The sequence below is a fragment of the Aythya ferina genome (genome assembly GCF_964211825.1).
Source record: "Aythya ferina genome assembly, chromosome: 3".
Classification (NCBI taxonomy): domain Eukaryota; kingdom Metazoa; phylum Chordata; class Aves; order Anseriformes; family Anatidae; genus Aythya; species Aythya ferina.
The window spans coordinates 91,869,408-91,891,552 of NC_140298.1; the positions used below are offsets into that span (position 1 = coordinate 91,869,408).

Consider the following 22,145-nt stretch of genomic DNA (forward strand, 5'->3'; position numbering starts at 1 on the left):
CACGCACTGCTGGATCATGTCAAGCTCTTCATCCACCAGAATCCTCAGTGTCCTTCTCTGCACAGGGTCCAGGTGAAACACCTTGCACTTAGACTTGTTGAACCTCATTAGATTTATGTGGGCCCAATTCTCATTTTTTTCCAGGTCCCTTTGGATGGCCTCCCTTCCTTCTGTCATATCAACTGCACCACTCAGCTTAGTGTCATCTGCAACCTTGCATTCCAGTTTTACCTTCCAGATCCTTGCAATAAAAAATAAACTAAAAATGGCTATAATTTCAGACAGTTGAAACATTTTATCTGATTTTGGTTATCTGACTTGAATTATTAGTCTTAAGATAGAAGATATTTTCTAGATAGTGTACTCATCATGGGTCTAACCTCATAGCTGTTCAGCTATCAGTTCATACTTCCCTTGTTAAATTGTTAATAGAGTATTTATTAGGTGTTTACAAAGATTCTTTTATAACAGTATTTGGCCACTTAACATTCTTTAGAACTGGAAAGATAAAGTAGTATGAGTGGAGGACCATGCATTTCCTTGCTTTCCACTTACACACATCTGAGACCTCCATGCCCTGTGTCGCAGCTGCCTTCTTGTCCCTTCACACACCCAGAGGAAAGGAGGGAGGGTCAGGATGCAATGACTTCATTCTCACTGACAGAGTTGGGATAGCTCCAGGAACTCGGGCATATTCTTATGTGATTTCTAACAGTTTTCTTACTTGCTTTTGGCTTGCAGTAACTTTCATTCCAGTTCCCCTTGTTATTCCTAAAACAGAGCTTTACCTGTCCTGCAAGATTCTACTCTTTCAGTGGCCATAAAGCTTTCTTCTAAGATTCGGTTTTGCTAAGATTAAAAAAAATCTGGATCTCCTTCCGGCTGTTGAACCAAACACATAAAGCAGGAGAAGCCTACATATTCTGTAGAACTCTGGCACTGTATTTAATGTTAATTATATCTTTGCCTTACATTTAAACTGTCTTCCTCCTCTTTTCTAAGGTATCTTTCCCCTTGTCACCAGTGTCTTTCCTTTGGTTTTGCTTTTCCTTTTTTTGTTCTATGTTTCTCTGGTAATCTGTGTCCTTATCAGTATCCTTATTGAGTTTTGCTTGAATGTAAAACACGATATTATATTCATGTGTAAAATAAATATCTCTCAATTTTTTATTTTTTTTTTTTTGTGTGTGTGTATTAACGCTCTATGTATTTGTATAGGAAAAATTGATCCTGTATAGGTTATCCAGAGCTTTGTAATCTATTATTTCTTTGTGCAGGCACCAAGATCTTCTGTAGTTCTGTCAGATAAACATAATACCTTTCATGAGTTCATATGCTCCCTCTGTTCTTCCTTCATCCCTGTTCTTTGCTCCTTGCTCCATCTTTCTTCTTCCTTTCTGACAGCTTCAAAAGAGAAGCTGCTGTTGTCAGCTGTGCTCCTTCAGAAGCAGTACAACTCCTGCTTCTGCTGCTGCTTTTTTGAAGCTGTGCTCCCATCAAATAGCTGAGAAATGAACTACCAGCAGAAAGTCCTCTTGAGGCTAGTGCACTCACTGGATACAAGAAAAAAAAATATAAAAGGGGTTAACATTTCTGACATTTCCATATTGTTAATATACTGGTGTTAGTAGTAGCTCCATAATTATGACATTTCACACATTCATTAGGCAAAAATCCTCTTTGACAAAAGCATTTATAAAAACAGGAAGAAAATCACAGTAATCTACTTGTTTCAGGTTTATTGTACTAGAAAATAATTATACCTTTTTTTTTTTTTTTTACTTAGTCCACTTTTAGATCATTCATTTTACAGACACACCTGATTTTACTAGGTGGTGATAAGTTTAAGTTCAGACCTATTTCTCCATCAGGTAATTAGTAAAAAATTTAATTTAAAAAAATAAAACCTTTTTAATAATGATGATTTCCTTAATTATTATTTTTTTAATAATAAAGCATGTATTTAATGACATACAGAGGACCTAAAAATATTGCAGGTCTCTTTGCAGTTACCTTATCTTTCCATTATTGGCAGGGTGGGTGGAGATTTCTCTTTAAATGTGTCAGGACAGCAAGTTTAATAATATATAGAATTGTTACATTTGTGCCAATAAAGATTAACCATCATTTGAGAAATATTTCTTTGTTGGATACGCTGCATTCTTGCAACTTCTTACTATATTCTTCATTGATTTTGTTTGCGTGATTTAATTTCATCAACAAGTCAAAGCAAATTGTGATATTTAACCATAACGGGAAATAAATGGCAAATGGTCATAAAATAAGCCTGATACAGTTATAAAGTTTTATTTCATCATTTTCACTTCTAACAGAGTCAGCATAATGCTTTTCTCAATCCCTTCAAAGGCACATTGTTTGTTTTCTAGTATATATGGTATTCTGACAGTTGGATTTGAGATATCACATCCCATGGTTATAGCATTCCTTAAGGACACCAACTCCCTTTTCATAAGTTGTGCTCATAAATTATGTTCCTGTGCTCTCAAAAGCTGATTTCTCCAGCTCTACCCATATTCTACTTATCCTCCTAGAAGTAAAGATGGGCCTTGCAGGCAGCTAAGTCATGGTCTAATTACTTCAGCCTGGCATTCTCAAGCAGAGTATTTTGTGGCATCCCTCCTCTGTGTCAAAATATACTTTCACCTAATAAAGCATCCTCCCATAGTTTATTGGAATTTTAAATTTCTTCTCTAGATAGGCAACCATTTGAGACCAGTGGCCACTCACTTGCCACTGTAGTGACGTATGAAAACAGCCTTGCAGTTTGCAGTTTCCTGTGAACGAATGTTTGCTGAGATCTGGTTTCTTTGACCCAATCCTCTCATGTAATTTTTACTAACATCAGGATGAGTAAATCCTACTGTGCAAAAGATTTTTTTTATTTAGTTGGTTCCTGATTTCCTGAATCCTAAATTGGTTTCCTGAAAATGGGTCCTGGAACCTTTTTTTCTTCCTGAAGTCTCAGGCTTTTCCTATGAAGGCTTCCGACCTTGTATGCTGCAAGAATGCAAGAATATATATGTTCTTTTACAGTGCCAGAACAAAATTCTTCAGAGGGACACTCTGCCTCCTCATGGTCACTGTAGAAAGATTTAAACGACTGTTTTTTTTCAAAGGTTCTTATACTACCTAGCAGACCATGTGAAGAATGTTATTAGTTACCTATAAGCATGGCCCATCAGTGCTCCCTAGACTAAAGTGTAAGCAGTAACACTCACTGGGGTTTCAAGGAGTGATGCTACCTCTGGGGGAGCTGTCCCAGATTTTTTACTTTACTAGTAATAACAAGAACCTTCTTCCAAGTTTTCAGTAGTGGGTAATGTGAACAGTCAGGTGGTGTCACTGAGAGAAGAAAGCCTATTTATCTGTAACTTTTTTTTTTTTTCTTTTAAGCCCTATTGTCAATATATACATTCACAACCCTCTCCCAATTCTACATAATTTACAGATTATTGTTGAGAATGGGGAATGCCTGGAACAGCGTGTGTGCGAAGGGAGGAAAAGATAAGGAAACAAATGATGCAAGATATGTATGTATCAGTAAAGCCAAAGTCAAAAATCAGTGACCTTTTTAACAGTGATAGTGCAAAACATTTTGAAAGATAACAGTGTAGAAGGAAATCATAAAAGCCAAAGGCATAAAACCCAGTTGAACTCTTCCTGAGTTAATTATATATTTAGAATACAAAAATGCCTAAGCCTAATGGCTAATTTTAGTAGGTTATCAGGGTTTTTAACAGACTGAAGAAACCGTGTGCTGGCTAGAAAGCTGCTCTAGAGGATAGGGTTTTTGTTGTGAACTGTTTCTGCTTTAAACTAAACAAATGCAAATAGTCAGGCAGTTGCAAACATTTGCTGCTTCCCTTTGTCTGCTAAAAAATGTTACCTTTTTATTTCTGTTATGTGCTCCAAATTAAAGTTATAATTTTCTCTTTACAAATTAGTAGGTTTTCCAGCAAGAAGCTGTCCCAAGCACACCCATGTAATTTATAACTTTCTAAATAAAGTGTTAAGGGATGTTATAAGCCGTGGCCATGTCCAGCAGCTCCAGGCCTGGGAGCTCCTCCTGCCCAGCCTCTGGAACCCACCTCTGGGTCTCCATCCCAAGCCAATAGACATGGCTGTTGCTTTCCTGTTTGCAGGTTAAACCAGTAGCAAAGTTAAGCATGTATCCCAGAGACGTGCCCACACACAGACACACACAGAGCATAACACAGCTGGCCACACAGGCTGCACCCACAGGCCTGGGGGTGCCTACACTCCTGATCTGACTCTTGTAGCCAGCACCAAATCCAGTCATACTGGCTTCCCAGTAGCTGGCACTAAGTCCTTCAAGCACTCACACACATGGGGTAGAGAGTGAGCTTGCACATAAGGATAGTTAAGAAAGGATTTAATGAAAAGATAGGAGGACAGTCTGTGGTGATCAAGTGTAGGGCTCAGTCAGATAAGCGTGCTGTCTGGTCCCAGTTTACACGTGACCCTCCCCCTTCATACCCTTTTCTATCTGCCTCCCTTGTTCCTCCCCAGTTCCCTACCAGCAGTTGCCTAGTTTCTTTCACCCCCCCTTTTCCCAGTAGTCAACCCCCGGTTTGCATATTATCAGTTGTGAAGTTCAGAGATTTTGAGAGAATCAAGTCCTTGATTTTGAGTCTTTGTAAGAAAAAAAATATATACATATATTTATATATATATAAATATATATATATTTATATATTATTTTTTTTCATCCAGGTTTGCAGAATGTAACAGTTTGAGAAAAGGCATAGTGCTCAGACTTCTTTTTAATTACTATAAATAAACTAAGAGCAAAATATGACCCTGATCTTTTAAAAAATAACTAAATGGGAATTAATCATGTTCTTCAAGTTGTAGCTTAGTCATAACATATTATCTCTGCTCTGAAAGTGATGTGTTTGAGTTATGTCAAAACAACCTAATGATTCTGGAAGAAAATCGTAATCTTATGCTCAAATATTGCTGAACAAATAAACAATAAATTCAACTCTATGACCTAGCTATTAAGTCATTTTTACTTCAGTTAAATATAGTAAAATACAGTGGGAAAAAAACAACAAAACATTTACACTTAACAGTTTCTCTTAAAGGGGAATAAAAATCCTAAACAGGAACCGTGTCATACTTAGTATGAGAAGTAAATACAGTTAAATTCAAAGGACAAAATCTTAAAAAAAATACACAATATATATAAAAACGTACATAAAACATTAAAAAGGCATTTGTAGGTGTCATTTTTTTATTTTTTTTATTTTTTTTTTTTTTAGTAGATCAAGCATATGCTATCTATCATCTAAAAAGGTATTTTCCAGTGATGTTTTAAAGATACTGTTTACTGGAAGAGAACAAAAAATGATTTATTTTTTTTTTTTGTAAATATATTTTTATTCTTAGTTCTACTCTGCAAGTAGTATGGTATATCTGACATTTTGTAGATCATTATTTATCTCATCAAGTTTGAAATGTGTCAATAGTTGGCAAAGTTGAATTATCCATAGAGGTTATAGGAAAGAAGTTCTTTTACAACTTTTAATTTCTCTATTATGATTGAAAATCTGAATGAAATTGTAAATCATAATATTCTAATATTTTTGTGATTTGATTTTACCATTGTCCTTGTCACTGTAATGATACTGCTGGATAAACAGAAAAGCTCACCTTCCATTAAAGATCCCTGTAAGGCTTATGTAATTATAGTGATATGTAAGTAAATTTTGTCTTGATATTATTTCTTTGACTTGTTATGACCTGCTGACACAAAGTTTAATCATATTCTCATAGTCACTCAAGCAGAGTCCTGTAAATGAATTGATCTCCTTCTAGGACAAGACAATCCATTTAGTAAATGAGAGAAAGGCTGTGGATTTTGTTTACTTGAATTTTAGTAAAGTGTTTGACACTGGAGAAAGTGGCTGCTTATGGCTTCAACGGGTGTACAGTTCAGTGAGGGAAGAACAGGCTGAATGGCTGGGCACAAGGAGTCACGGTGAATGGAGTTCAGTCCTGTTGGCAGCCCGTCACCAGTGGTGGTCCCCAGGGCTTGGTACTGGGGCCACTTTTGTTTAACAGATTTGTCAGTGATCTGTATGAAGGGATCAAGTGCACCCTCAGTAAGTGTGCAGACAATACCAAGTTAGGCAGGGCTCTCAATCTGCATGAGGACAGGAAGACTTTGCAGGGGGGTCTGGAGAGGCTGGATCGATGGGCCGAGTCCAATCACAGGACACTCAACAAGGCTAAGTGCTGGATCCTGCACTTGGGCCGTAACAACCCCATGCAGCGTTACAGGCTTGAGGAAGAGTGGCTGGGAAGTTGCCCACCAGGCAAGGACGTGGGGGTGATGGTTGGCAGCTGGCTGAACATGAGCTATCAGCGTGCCGATGTGGGCAAGAAGGCCAGTGGCATCCTAGCCTGTGTCAGAAACAGTGTGGCCGGCAAGACTGGGGAAGTGATTGTCCCCTTGTACACACCACTGGTGAGACCATGCCTCAAGTACCATGTTCAGTTTTGGGCTCCTCACTAGAAGAAGAACACTTGATGTGTTCAAGTGTGTGCAGAGAAGAGCAATGAAGCCGGTGAAGGAAATGAAGCTGGTGAAATTATTAGTAATGGCTGAGGGAACTGGGGTTGTTGAATTGGGGTTGTTTAGTCTAGAAAAGAGGTGGTTGAGGGGGGACCTTACTGCTGACTACAACTACCTGAAAGAAGCTTGCACTGAAGAGGGTGTCAGTCTATTTTCTCAGGTGACAAATGATAGGATGCAAGGAAGTGGTCTTAAGTTGCAGCAGGGGAAGTTTAGATGGGACGTTAGGAAGAATTTCATTATGGAGAGGGTGATTAAGCATTGGAACAGGCTGCCCAGGGAAGTGATGGATTCCCCATTCCTTAAAGTATTCAAGAGACTCGTGGACATGCTACTAAAGGTTGATTGTTGGTCTTGGTGATCTTGATGGCCTTTTCCAACCTAGATAATTCTTTGATTCTTTAATTCTATGAATGGAAGACATAGGCATTAAGACTGGTGGTGACTTCTTAGTAGTGTCAGATCTTTCCAAAAGGTCCTATGCTTTCAGAATCATGACTGTCTCTATTTTTGTTTTCAAAGCTAGTGAAAAGCATTTTGGAGAGCAATTTCTTCACTTGTATCTTGTGGAAGGGAAACCAGCAGTTCGATTCAGCTGTGGAAACTCTCAGAACATTCTGACTGTGTCTGTCAATCAATCCATTAGCAAGGGTATACTCATCCCTATCACAATAAGGTAAGAACTTAATACTGTGTTACGCTAAAGAGATTTAGTCATATATATTGAGCAAAAAAAGAGTAGTTTTGTTGTGGTTTTTTGTTGTTGTTGTTGTTGTTGTTGTTGTTGTTTTGGTTTTTTGACAGTAAAAAAAAATCATACTGGAACGCAAAATTGTACGCATGTTTGGAAATCTTTTTCATAAGGTAGTATTCTTGATTTAATATATCTTTTTCACATACATTAGTTCAGTTTTTTTAAGAAAAATAAAATGTTGGATGTTAAAAATAGGTAGCTCATAATTTATGAGCTAACGTGGGTAAGTCCTAACCCATTAATTTGATATCATTCTATGATAAGGTAATCCACATAGGAGTGTCTGGCAGCCAGTCAATAGTGGTATTACCCAAAGCTCAATCTTGGGGCCAATTCTGTTAAATATTTTTTGTCAATGGTCTGGGTGCAAGGGTTGAATCCATGCTTAGTAAATTTGCTGACGATACTAAGCTGAGAGATGCTGTGGACTCTTACGAGGAACAAGAGGATTCTCAGAGGGATCTAGATAGATTAGGAGAGTGGGCCATCACTAGTGGCATGAAATTTTACTAAATCAAATGCCAGACTCTGCATTTGGATGGAATAATGCCAGACACAAGTACAGTCTGGGAGATGAGTGGCTGCAGAGCAGCTCAGCAGAAAGGGATTTGTGAGTACTGGTCAACATAACTCAACAATAACATAGACTCAACACGAGCCAGCGGTGTGCACTGACAGCCAAAAGAGCAAACTGCATTTTAGGTGGGGTGCATTAAGCACAGCATAGCCAGCCCATCAAATTAGGTGATTCTCCCACCGTATTTTGTATTGGTGTGTCCTCACCTTGTGTGCAGTTCTGGGCTTCACCATTTTAAAAGGACTTTCAGATACTGGAATGTGTCCAGATGAAGGCAACAAAGCTAAAGGGCTGGAAGGCACATCCTCTCAGAACAGATGAGGACATTGGGCTTGTTAAATCTGGAAAAAAGCAAATTGAGGAGTGACCTCATTGCCCTCTATAAATTCATGAATGGAAGTGGAAAGAAAGGTGCTCATCTTTTGTCACAGCTATCTAGTGACAGAATGCATGAGAATGGCTCAAAACTGCAACAGGGGCAGTTCAGACTAGACATTAGGAAAGCCTTATTTTCTGAGTGGGTAGTGTGATACTGGAACAGGCTTCCTAGAGAAGTGGTTGAGGATCTATAGCTATCTGTATTTAAGAGGCATTTGGATGATGATTTTAATGTTTTAACTTTGGGTCAGCCCTGATGTAGTCTGACAGTTAGACTCAGTGATCTTTTCAGATCCCTTCCAACTGAAACCTAATCCTATTCTATTCTATTCTATTCTATTCTATTCTATTCTATTCTATTCTATTCTATTCTATTCTTTAATAAATTTAACTTATCATATTTCTAGTGCTAAGTATAGAACTAAATTACTGCTTAATTTTAAGATGAGAAATTAAAATTAGGCATGGTAACATATCACAGCACAGGATTGTTATCTACGATGTCATATCTACAAAAGCAATTGCACTGTTAGCAGTTCGCAATGGTGGCTGATGAGTATTTTTCATCTAGCACACACTAGTTCACAGAAAGGTTAATTTATAATTTTGGAAAATGTATTGTTATGTCCTGGTAATGGATTAACTCTTTTCCACTCAAGGGATTTTAAATGTGCAAGTTAGGACAGAGGTAAGAATGAAATAATATAAATTTTGTGTTATGTTTATATTAGTGACATCAAAATAATGGTAATGTGTGTAATGTTCACTTCAAAAATATTTGAGAATTCTGATGTCCATTAAAATTTTAAGTTACCATCACTCTGATATTATTTTACTTTGTCATATAGTTAAATTGCTGCACCTGAACTGTAAGCATTTGTGATATGAGGGAACTCATAACGCAAATTAGTTAAATTAAAGGTAGTTCTACCTAGGAACATTTTTGCTGTTAGAGTATCGTATGTGAAGGAGACTGCAAGAATTTCCTTGAAATGTATATAGTGGTGTTCTCAAAATTACCTTCTTACTACCAATACAGGGAAGTAAAAGCATCATCTGAAGATTTTTATGTTTGTCTTTGGTGATATTTCTGTTTTATGTAAATATTTCAAAATTCTGAAATGTTGCTCATACTAGAAGTTTTGATGACCTCATTATATAAGAGTAGATTGCTAGGAGTATATTGATATTGGTTTATTTGTATGCTAAGTGATTGTTTGGAATTTTTTGTTAGTTTTTATGCTCACACATTAAGCCTTACCATATTCGCTTATAACAAAAACTTGTTTGAATATAAATAGGAAACCTCTTTCCAGCACATGTAGGGATGAAAGGATCTACCATTTAAGAAACTGTCCATCTTACATTTCTTAGCTGCCAGTCTATACTTTACTCTTCTACTCCATTTAAACTTCCACTCCAATTATACCATTTTTTCTTTTTTTCTTGTATTCTTTATTAATGCTTAGTATTAATGAAGCAAGGTCACATAGCATACTCAAACCTAATTACTTGTTAATTGACTGTATATTAATGTATTTTAGGATTTTTATATATACTGTAGATATATATAAAACTTGCAAAGAAAACTTTATTCCTTCTACCCATGAGCAAGCAGATGATGTTTTTCTCATAGCAGATACTTGATAAAAGCATACAGTTCAATACTAAAAAATTGTTTCTAAGTTTGTTCTTTTTAATCTCAGAGGCAATTCTTGGGTGAGACATTGGTCAACTGATTACCTGCAGTGTATTAGCTGAGGTAGCCTTGTCTCTCATTCATAAAATTAAAACATTAAAATGCTGTGTAGCTTTAAAACTCTACCAATATCTTAGCAATAAATGAAGCTATATGTCATTGAAAAGATTCATTCAAGGTATAAAATTTAAGTTGACACTGAAAAATAAATTTATTTCCCTCTTTTTTACCCTAAAATTAGCATATATATTTATGGATTCACTCTTCATGTTGTTACACTAAAAGGTAATGTCAGTTCAATTTACACATTACCTTTGTTTACTGGAATTTATTCTGCTATCTTTAAAACAGTGGCATACTAAATAACTTGAAATGCATGAATGTAGACTGTGACTGGCAGGGATTTATATGCATCTGAGTTTATGGGCATGGCCTTCAAAATGACTAGTGATTATTCTTGTGAGTCCTTCTAAAATGTAGAGAGAGCAGTATATCCTTCACCAAACAGCAATAAAATTGTAATCCTTCAGCAATCATCCTTAACCTCTGCCAAAGGAAAAAGCAAACTTGACAAGGCATTTGTGCCTCCCCAGGATCTTGTATCATTGGCTATAAAATATGAATGCATGACAAAACTGTTGATTTGTGTTCTCTTAGTGGCTGTTGAAGATAGATAACTCTATCTGTACATTTTACCTGCAAAATTAATGATTTTTTCCCCTATAATGCAGGAAAAGAAGAGACAAAGGCTGGTATAAATAACTCTCTGTTACTGTTTGAAAATACTCCATGTGGGAAATGATATTTCTGTTAAATTTGACTTTGAATTATTCTATAAGGTCATATTTGACAGATATTCCAGTTCTGGATATAACTACGGTTCCAATGGGATAAACAGCATAACTCCCGATAGCCTTTGTAGAAGAAAGTTTCCATCTTTTACACTTTTTGTTTCTAAATACACGATTAATAGGAAGCTAAGACATCCCCAGAGTTCACACCCTATTGCTTTCTCTTAGATTAACCCATATGTTTTGTTCCCTTAGATTATGGTCATCTCTTTCAAACCTGATGAAGATTAAATGAGTTTTAAATATTCAGTCATTTTATTTACAATCCTTGTGATATGACAGCTTTATGGAAACAACCAATAAAACTTTGACTGCTTATTTTTTTCTGCCTTGCCTAAAGAAACTAGAGAGCTGTTTCAGAATCCTGTTTTATTTGTTTCCATTTCTGTTGATTTTAGAATGAATTGATACCTGTTTTTGAAAATGCGTGTTTTGTTTGGGTTTATTTTTTTGTGATTTCGTAATTGAGATTGTATTGATCTTTTTTGTTAAGTCTGTAAACACATATTTGCTGTGTTGTTTAGATTGCCTTTGATTTTGTTCTCTACAAATATTCAAAGAACATTAGTTTGACAACATTTCATTCCACATGTGGGTTCTGAAATATGTTTGCCTGTTGCAAAATTTGATGTACATAATTTGTGGTTAAAGTGATATGGCTGTCATGGTAGCCATATGGTGTTCCTTCAGTTCATTGATTAAAGGAAAACATCTTTAACAAAGAAGAGATTATCAAGTCACCATGACTCGATTTTTCTAGATAGAGAGTGAGATGGACTTTAGCAATTGGAGTAAAAATACTGATTTTTTTTTTTGACATCTTATGCTCATCTTTTCTGAACGGTAATTTTTTAGATGTACTTCCTTCCAAAAGTTTAGATTGTTCACTCCCTAGGCAGTGAGCACATACTTGAGGGAGGACACCAAATTCTTTTATGTTTGGAAGACTCTACACAAGCATTAACTAAAATCTTGCCTGTATAGTATAGTATATTACTCTGTTGTACCTTACCTGTAGCATTACCAGAATTTTTCTATGGGATTTAATGAGTATAGTGACTATCTCCACAGAGCTTTATTGTTGTATTATGTACAGTAAATTTTCATAAATTTTACAAGTGACTATATAGAATGTAGTTCTTTCCAGCTTTGTGTCACACTAAAATTAGTACTTGTATGTGGATGTAAGCATTTATTCATGGCTGAGGTCACCCATGGCAATCCATTAAAGCAAAATGTGTTAAATAAATTATTCAGTTAATGTTGTATGACAAATTCTAGCCTGGACCATGTAGTTGTACAGAAACTGCTGAAGTTTATTTGGTCTTTCATGCTTCAAAAGCAGAGGACACCTTCTGAATTGTGAAAGTTCTAAAAATATTTTTGTACCTCCACATGGAAACTGGCAAGACATAATGTGCCGAATGCAAGCCACATGATTATATTATTAGTTTCCATGTTTTACGTCCACTTCCTCATTTTACACAGGAGACAATAGTTTGAACTGATCTTACAACTTTTTTTATTACATTTGTCTTCTTAAATGCAATTGTTTTTATAAAAATATGTAAATCATCATCCATATGATCACTCGATTTGTTTTGAATCATGGAGTTTACTTGTTTCTTTTCATCATTCCGGAGAGATATATGTTCTCAGCACATATTTTTAAGTCATCATTTCATTAGTATTTAAAGATGCCAGATGCTCTTCTCTGTATTGCTGAAAAATATGTTAAATCAGTAAAACAAAGAATGATTAATTTTCTGATGGTTTACCATTGTGTCCAACATTACCAGTTACCATGAATTACAGGGATTTGTTTTTTTGATAAATTGGAAACAACTGAGCAGATCTTCCTAAAGTGGCTTTGTATCTGAAGTGGTGTATAGTGTAGCACATGGAGCATTTTGCTGTCTTCAGGTACTCTTTCCTAATAATAATAGTAATAGATAATAGTAAATAGCCATTAGTAATAGCTAATACTTCCAACATTGTTATATGAAGAATGAGAAATGGGAAGGTGTTTTATTAGATAGCTTGGATCAACTTGATGCAGTGTTGGTGTCATCTTATCACACCAAAAATTGTTCCAAAATTCTTTGAACATTAACAGTGAAAGCAGTCTGGGAGAGGTGTAAGAATAATTGGCCATATAAATTTATAAACTGATAAAGAAAACACACTTGGATAGAGTTTTGAAATGGAGTATCTTACATACTGTAATTTTCTAATTTTAAATTTTGAGTCAGCGCAAACATGATTCTTATCCATGTGGATGTTGTGTTAAATGCATGAAACTGTACATGCTGTAAAATGTCTAACAGATTATAATAAGCTTGGAATTACTTTCAGAAGGAATGCCTAATTAACTATACATATTTATATTTACTGCATTTTCTACAGAAATTATAAATCATGATAGCTCAGCATAAATCACAGTGTGACAGAGCATAGAAATTCTTTCAAAGAGATGGTTTTCCACTAAAATTATCTACATTTGATGACAGTTTATCAACCTGTTTGAAAGCAGTTGTGGGCTCAATTCAGTTTGTAATGTATATCTGTTTCTTAAAATCATCATCATATTTGCCAGTATAAGGTGGGAAGATTGAATATATACAGCGTTCTCTGAAGCCTTTAATCTCATTGCCATCAATGCAGCATTTTCCTTGTACCTTGACAGGCTACTCTTTTAGCTGTTACAGTTTTACATAATTAAATCACTTTACATCTATTAGTCTCAAAAGTAGTTCATAATATGTGCATTACACCAAAGTGATGTATATAAATTCTTGTATACTTAATTAAAATTGACCATTTGAGGGAACATTAGGATCAACCATTTAAATTATTCTGTGTGGCCTCCTAGCTGAAATAACTCAGATAGGAGAATGGATTCTCATGTAGAAAAGCTTTCTTTTTGATTTCATTTCAGTTTCAGGTTTTATGCTTGAACTGAACATTCAGTGTGTGTAGAAATGTATGTCACTTTTTGAAACAAATATTTTTTTTGATACAGCAATGATATTTAGCATTTCATCAATGAGTCATCAAAGACAAATAAACTCCATTCAACCACAAAGCTAGCCACCTCATTGTAGAAGGTTATCAGATTGGTTAAGCATGATTTTCCCTTCATAAATCCATAAATCTCAGATCCTTTTCTACAGAAGTGATATCTGCTTTGTTTTCTTATATGCAACTTAGGAAGCTGCAGTAAATGTTATTGGAGTATCTGCAAGAATGTGTGGTCTAGAAGCTAAAACGATTAGGATATTAAGGAAGAAAGTCTTGCCTATGAGGGTGGTGAGGCACTGGCACAGGTTGCCCCAGAGAAGTTGTGGATGCCCCATCCCTGGAGGTGCTCAAGACAAGGCTGGCTGGGGCCTTGAGCAACCTGATCTAGTGGCAGGTGTCCCTGTCCATGGCAGAGAAGTTGGAATTAGATGATCTTTAAGGTCCCTTCCAACCCAAGCCATTCTCTAATTGGAAATTCAAGGTTCTAACGTCGTAAGCCTTAATGATAAAAGGAACTCATTTGATAAATGTGTTTAGTGCCATGAAAAATAATTGAGAAAATAGAGACAAAGTTATTTTAATTTTAGATAAATTTCTTATTCTCATGTCCAGTTGGTATGATGCCATTTTCAATCTCCTGTTGAAATGGAATTTGAAAAATTAGATTTTGTTGGCAATTTAGTGTAATCAAATTTTATGTAAAATCTGGCATTTTGATAAATCAAATTGTCTGAAGGCAAATGCTGACTTTTAACCCAAAAGATGCTCTGAATTTGAGCTTGAAATTGATATAGTTAAATTCTTGTCTGTCCTTCAGTATCCTGAAAAAAAAATAAAATAAAATAAAAGACAGCGTAATTTAACCTCTGTTCCTTAAGCTATCATCCACCAGAATTTTTTACTTGATGAAATGAGAAATGGTGCAGATGAGTTTATTCCCTACAAGAAACAAGAATAGGTCTTACTTTTATTTTTTTTACTAACCCTTTTAAGAATGTAACATACTTCACTTGTATGACCAATGCTGCTATAGGAAATTTATAAGTATATTCAACTTAGCACAATAAAGTGAAATCAGGCATCTGAAAAATCACAGTAACTTTTGCAGTAGTTTATTCTGGATTGCATTTACATTTTCAGGATGAATTAATCCATCCTGAAAGGCTAGTAAATCCTGTCTCATGGAGAGATTTTTGGTGTAACAACGCATCATTTGAAAACATTGAAAATCAGCACAAGAAATAAATTCAATCAATCTATGGCTTTGTCAGCACAAGTATAGAATCCTGCGGATAGATTTATTCATAGTGTATATATACACATAGTATATGTGAAGACTGTTGTGAGCTCCTGTCTTACATGCCGTGACAACTGGTGACCTTTGTTTTTAATAGAATTTGTTTCACTTCCTAGAGATCATTTATATTGGAAACAGAGATATGTACTTTTTATCATATTGTGATTTATTTTGTTTGCCTACCAGTTTAACTGTAATACAGCTATTTAAAACAGTTAATCACTCACTGCGAATTAATCACTTACTCACTTGCTCCCTAATACTAACTTTTAGCTAATGCACAAGACATACAAAGAAGTGATTTATGATTGTGAACAACAACAAAAAAGTACTTTTGAAATTATTTCCATCTTGTTGGTGATCATTTTGACATGAGTCAAGACCTATATTTAATATACTGACTGTCCTACGGAGAGGTTCCATATAGCCTCATTGTACAGTGAACATTTATTTAATCTTTCCAGTGGTTAAGGTGCATTGCTGGCCAATAATTTTGTTTCATTTCCACTATTCTCCATCTCTAAAGTAGAGGACCATACTTGAAGATAACAATAAAGGTTGTTATTCTCAATTTTGACTGCTATTTTTAATGTTCTTTTCACTAAATCATACCTTTAAGAAATAGTCCTCATACTCTGAATTTCATTGCTAACACTTGTTGATGGTAAAGGAATACCAAATAGTTCAAGACAATATATTTTCTGTTTTTTCATACTAGAATGGAAGTACTGAAAGGAATAGGATACATGGAATAAGGGACACATGCAAACTCTGTCATATCAATATTCACATGAGATCGGATGTTTAATGACCAGTGTACTCTCTAATACATGATCAGTATTTCATCATTATACATATGATAAATAAGTTGCTAATTAGATATGTGAGTAGATTGTTAGTTTTTCATATCATAAACTTCACAAAGCATGATTGAAATATTATATAATTCAGAGCATCCTAACACCTTCCTGTTTAGCACCCCGTCTTATCAAAAGTGGCATAAATAATAGCTGATATAATTTGCAGAATCAAAAGTAATGAGGAAATCTCATTTTCTCAAAAATGTGCTCAGGATTAATAATCACATTAAAGAAACTGTTTCGTTCCACTGTTGATAATTGCAACAGTTATTTATGACTTTCTTTATGATAGATGTTGCTAATAGCCATTATTAGATTATGTAATTTTACTGAAGCTCTATGTCATAATTTACTAGCTTTTCTAAAGACTGAGCTGTAGATTCACTAGAATTAAGAAAGGCATACATTATAAAACATAATACACATTTCATTACCTTTTATTTTATGGTTTGGCTTTGTGTTATAATTTTAAAATTCCACATTTGGAAGAATCTCTGTATTTCTACAGGAAAAAATACAAGATTTAAGTTCTAATAGTCTATATAGTCCACTTCAATTTTCTGGGTGCTTTTGCTTTGAAAATTATATGCATTGCCTTTCAGTAATGTTACAGCTAAAGTGTTTATAACTGCTCTGTTCACTATGTTATGAAAATTCTAAACTGCATGTAACGCAAATTTCCAGAATTTTGCTAAGCTCATTAGAACCCTCCCTTCATGTATTACAGGTGACACTTCTTTAATGGGGTATACCTATCCTTTTGTAGTCCTTTTTTATCCCATGTGATGAATAAAGGACTGTCTTCCAAGTTCTGCTATGTGATTTCTTTTTCTAGAGTTGAAATTTCTCTAGATAGTTTCTGCTACATGATCTCATGTGATTCACTTTTTAGTCTTCATGTGGCTGGGTGAAACAGATAGTAAAGGTTTCAAAATCATAGAATCATAGAACCATATGTGGTTCATATGTGGCTGGTGGAAGGGGAAGAAAATATAGCTCCTGACTAGCCAGTTTGGCTCTCTTTGATGTACTTCATGAGCAGTAGAAATTGTAGAAGAATCAGAGGGCAGGTCTCCACAAAGCAACAGAGTGGGCAGTGAAGTCTTGTAGATGAGGCTAATATGGGGTTGGTTGGATTTTGTCCTCTGTGTTGAGGAGAAAGGAGAAGGTCTTCTTAGCCTACATTGTCAGCTCCTATCTCAGCAGCAAACTTCCCATGTGGTTTTAAACAGTTTGGCTAGCCCTATCTTGTTGCTTAGTTTGCATAGCTGTCAAATGCAACTGGTACTTACTTACCTCAGAAAGATGTTCAAAAGATGAAATGTATTTAATAATTCTGAGGCACTCATATGCCACCATTCCAAGGGCAATCTAAATATTTAAACAGATTTTTTAAATTGTTGAATTGCTGTCCTAATATATGGTCTGTAGTTTGCACTATGTCAAGTCCAGACCCAAAATGATCACGGGACTTAAGATTCACAAACGTGGTATCTCTCTTTCATACATTTCACTGGAAATTATTCTTTTGATGGGGGCCAAGGGAAGGAAGAAATAGTGAAGATTATTTCATGTTTTATTACTATTATTTAATCTTAATTACTATAACCTTACTTTTCTTAACTTCTTGCTTTCTAAACAAATTTCAGGCTGGTATTTAATATATAGTTTACACATATGCAAAGAAGAAACAAGCAAGATATCACAGAGCTGACTGATTTAAGACTAGCCAGTTTAGGTCTACTTTTACTTACTGTCTGTATGAAAATTGGTGATACATATGGAGTGACCTGAGTAAAATTTACAGGTACATTTGTTAAATAGTCCTCCTTACTAGTCATGTAAGAGAGAGAGAGAAGTGAGCTGCATCTTTCTGAGTCTGAAAGAAACTCATTTAGGAGCATAATGAGGAAGGAAGGTATTTCTCTGCATTTGATTAAAGCACGTCAATTGTGTGATAAATTTATCTTCTGGGATGTAGTTAATTCAGGTGGGAAAAGCTTTTTTATTCATCTGTCCTACACCTTGACTGTCCTCATTATGCTTTGCTTCTTCCTTGAAGCACACACCAACCTGTCTTTAGACTGTGAATTTGAAACTTTCTTCTCTGCTCACTCACCTTTGTCTGCTAGCTCTCCCACCCTGTTTAACTTTGTTGGTCTATTTTCTATGTAGTTACTGTTGTATCTGTGATCACTTTCATCCACATATGAAAATGGTCACAGATGAAAACAGTCACAAAGTGACCATTGTGGTCACTTGATCTTGTCCTTGCAAGGTTGTTCAATAAGAGGTTTAGTTTTTCTGCTAAGAAATTTACATCCACATGTCAATAGCTTAATATTTTAGCAAGGTGCATACACATTTGGTAGAAAGAAGGTGTATAGGGTGCAGATGGCAAGGTTTCAGCAGTGGTATTGGGGGCTGCACGGGCCTCTGTGAGGAGAGGCCGGGGCTGCCCCATGCCGGCCCCAGCCAGCTCAGACGACCCCACGGCAGGGCACGGCTGGGCCTGGCAGCCAAGATGGTGGGGCCTCTGGGAAATGTGTTTAAGGAAGGGGAGAAAATAGAGGAGGAGGGAACATAGAGGAGGAGGGAACAAAAAGGAGAGAGGGTGCAGAAGGTACTCCATGGTGCTAAAGCAGAGGTTCCCCTGCAGCTTGTGTAGGAGACCACAGTGGAGCTTGTATTTCTCTGCAAACTGTGGAGAGAAAAGGACCTTTGGCAGAAAAGGACCTGAGCATCCTGGTGGACACCAAGTTGAATGCAAGTCAGCAATGTACCCTTGCTGCTGACAAGGCTAGCAGTATTCTTGGCTGCATTAGGCAAAGTATCACCAGCAGGACAGGAGGGCTGATCCTTCCCCTCCGCTCAGCATTGGTGAGGCTGCACCTGGAGTGCTGTGCCTAGTTCTGGTGCTCCGCAGAACCTCCTTGTATGGAGGAGCACAAGGGAGACATGGACATACTGAAAAGAGTTCAATGTAGAGCCACAACAATGGTTCTGTGATTCTGTGACTGCAACCCTTCATTCTCCCCCCCTTCCCTTCCTGTGCCATTTGGGTAAGGAGATGGAGGATTTGGGAATGAAGGAGTGCAGTTGAGCCTGGGAAGAGGGGAATAGGGAGAAAGAGTTTTAATTTTTGATTTTGTTTCTCAGAACCCAAGTCTATCTTAACTGGCAGTAAATTAAATTAATATTCCCGAAGTGAAATCTGTTTTGTCTGTGATGCTAATTGACAAATGATCTCCCTGTCTTTATCTTGAACTTTTATCTCAATCTTTTTCATGCTATTTTCTTCCCCCACCCAAACGGGTTGAGGAAAGAGAGTGAGAGAGTAGCTGGGTTAGCAGCTGGCAGCTGGCCGAGGTCAACCCACCACAGAGGGAACTCAAAGCGATACAGAAAGCAATTTTTCTACATCCCTTACAAATGTAGTTGTGTAGGCAAAACTTGATAATAAAGATGTGGCCTCTGTAGTTTATTTAAATTACAACTACTGCTACCATGTGTTGGACAAGATTTTATTCTGTTGTTCAACAGAAAGTAAAAGTGAATATATTGTAGAATTCCTGTAGTCACATCATAAGTGTTAGCATATACCGAATATAGAGAAGTAATTAATGTCTAGCACTACTGGCACTGTTGTATTTCCAGAGGCATAAAAAAACATCTGTTGCACTACAAGGCATTTTGGGATATGATGACTGTTTCAACATAGTTTGTAAACAAGTTCTGTGGGTCTGTGAAACCCTGTGTTTTGCTGTGAAATGGCAAAATACTATAGAAGGCCAGATTCTTATTCAAGCTCATAATCCAAGTTAACCCTGTTAAACAGATTTGTAAAGTGGAGGTTTGGAGTACATTAAAATAGAATTCTTCTCCGGTCTGTGGAGGCTCCTTTTCTGGAGGCTCTGCTGAACTGCAGTATCATATGTTTGCTGTACATTTCTCTGTTTGGCTTGTATAGCTCCAGGTGACATCTGCGTCTTGTAGTATGTGCCTCTGTGGCTTTTCTTCTACTGCTTCTGTGCTGTTCTCAGTGCTGGTCAGCCTTCTGTGCTGCTGGTGGTTATGTCTTCTTACTGAACTGGAGAGTTTTAGTGAGAACACTGGGAACTAGGGATCTATACATTGTCACAGAAATTGTTTCATCCCCCCTACGGCTCACATTGTCTTGTCAGAGCTGCCAGCACCTAGGGGACTGGTAGTAATGAAAGATGTGAATGTGAGAGCTATAGTGTTGCATGCTGTGTTGCTACTAAATTACTCAGCAGCTGTTCAAAACACCTTCAGAAAATACATTTTCTCTTGCATTTGAATGCATTTTATGTAAATCTGATAGGTGGTTTGGCCCCTGGGTTTTGTTCCCAGCACTGTCAGAAACAATCTTCTGCAACCTCTTTTGTTCACCCATCTGGAAAATAACAGGATTATACTTGCCTGCCTTCTGTGGGAGGGTGTAGGTTTTGCTCAACAGCAAATGTTGTGAAAAATACAAATTTAAACACTGGTCTGTGCCTGACATAAGACATGATCTGACCATTTCTTTCCTTGGCAGAAGAACATGAAAAGACTTCTTCCTGAACCTTCCAAAGATGCAGATGCTTATTACTAAGAATGTGAATTCTTCTTTCACCTTTAACAGAAGAGAAACACATACTGCTTTGTTTTGGTGAATTTATTTCCATAAAATACATACCGTTATAATCTTTCTGTGGTCTCCTTTACCCCAGATTTCTAACTGTATTTTGTGTAGGTAGTGAATCTGGCACTTTTATCATACCACTTTGTAAATGATGTTTCTTCAATTCCCTTGCTGAGCAGCATGTACACAAACAGTTTTACTGAAAACATAAGGTGGAAATATGTAAGATAAAACAGGCACACAGCACCACATGAGTGGAGGTTGCTGGTTGCTTGATGCAGACAATAATCCCAGCAGCAGCCCGTGCCAAATGTATACACAATGTTCTTCAATTTTAGAGCTCAGTGTGGTAATGCACTGAGGTTCTCCCAGCCAACGGTGCGGTATTGCCCATCTTGCTAAATACCCAAATCCTGCTCCAAGGGCTAGAAATGCTAGTGCTCTTTAAAACCTTTATTATTTCATCTGTTTCCTCTTAACCTATTTAAGCCTCTGACTTAAGCCCCAAAGGATGTGTGTGGTTTTTGTTTTGTTTTCATGGGTTTTGGTTGGTTGGTTTTTGTTTTCAGAACGCAGAGCACATACTTAATAGGGAAACGGCAAGATGGTAGGCATCATCATTAGCTTTCCTTCTAATAACAATTGCAAAAAGTCTCTGAATGCTAGAAAGTAATCCTGTGACCTTCAAATATTCACACATTCTGCACACATGCAACAATGAGTTTCACTGCATTTCGGAATAAATTATTTTGAGCCACATGTGCACATTATAACATATGCAACAAATTGTTTTATTTTCTTGTGTGTTGTTTTAGTTTGTTTTGTTTGCTTGTTTGTTTTACACTGATCAGCACTTTACAGATTTTGGAATTAATATATATATATTAAAGTTCTGTTTGCTCAGGAAGGTATTGTCAGTCTTATTGGGCAGGCAGTTCAAAAGAAGGATGAATAACTTATACCAATTAGCTGTGAACTGCTGCTAAAATTCTGCCCATCTGATTAAAAGATGATCTTTTGAGGGATTTGGTAATTTGGCTTTCAGTCAGATTGGACTTCTAATCATGCTCCCTGAACAGCTGTACCAAGGTGTTAGTGGGCACTGTTCTTTTTGGCAGCAGCACAGTCCCAGATTGACTAAAACTGCCCCTTATTAACACTAGGACAAAACACCTTATCACTCAGACAAGTATGGCAGTCAGATCCAAAAAGAGGCCAAGATCTTGGAAAAGTCCTCTCTCATTTTTTTATAGCAGCTTCTGTTGACTCTTAATTTGGTGAGTTAGTGTGTAGAAAACTAACCTTATCCAAAGATCATGGGTCCAACACTTTCAGAATTAGTTCTCTTTATACCTCTGTGCTATGATTTCAAGTGATTTGTCCATGTAATTTTAATTACAGCTAATTTTCTTTTCTGACTGGTTTACAGTAAGGTTGT

The 22,145-nt window shown here is 36.4% G+C and overlaps 1 protein-coding gene and 1 long non-coding RNA gene across 4 annotated transcripts in view; one reads left to right on the forward strand and one right to left on the reverse strand.

The window, feature by feature from the left end:
* The window catches only part of EYS (eyes shut homolog), a 723,774-nt gene that overhangs the window by 569,670 nt on the left and 131,959 nt on the right, over positions 1-22,145 (forward strand). For all 3 annotated transcript variants that reach the window (XM_084512624.1, XM_084512623.1, XM_084512622.1), the window contains one exon: positions 7,145-7,298. In XM_084512624.1, coding sequence (XP_084368750.1) covers positions 7,145-7,298 — 154 coding nt within the window. The remainder of the gene's footprint in view (positions 1-7,144; positions 7,299-22,145) is intronic.
* LOC311433466 overlaps positions 1,365-22,145 on the reverse strand; it is a 42,949-nt gene continuing 22,168 nt past the window's right edge. Inside the window, exon 3 of the long non-coding RNA XR_014690763.1 lies at positions 1,365-1,553. This is a non-coding gene — a long non-coding RNA (uncharacterized lncRNA). The remainder of the gene's footprint in view (positions 1,554-22,145) is intronic.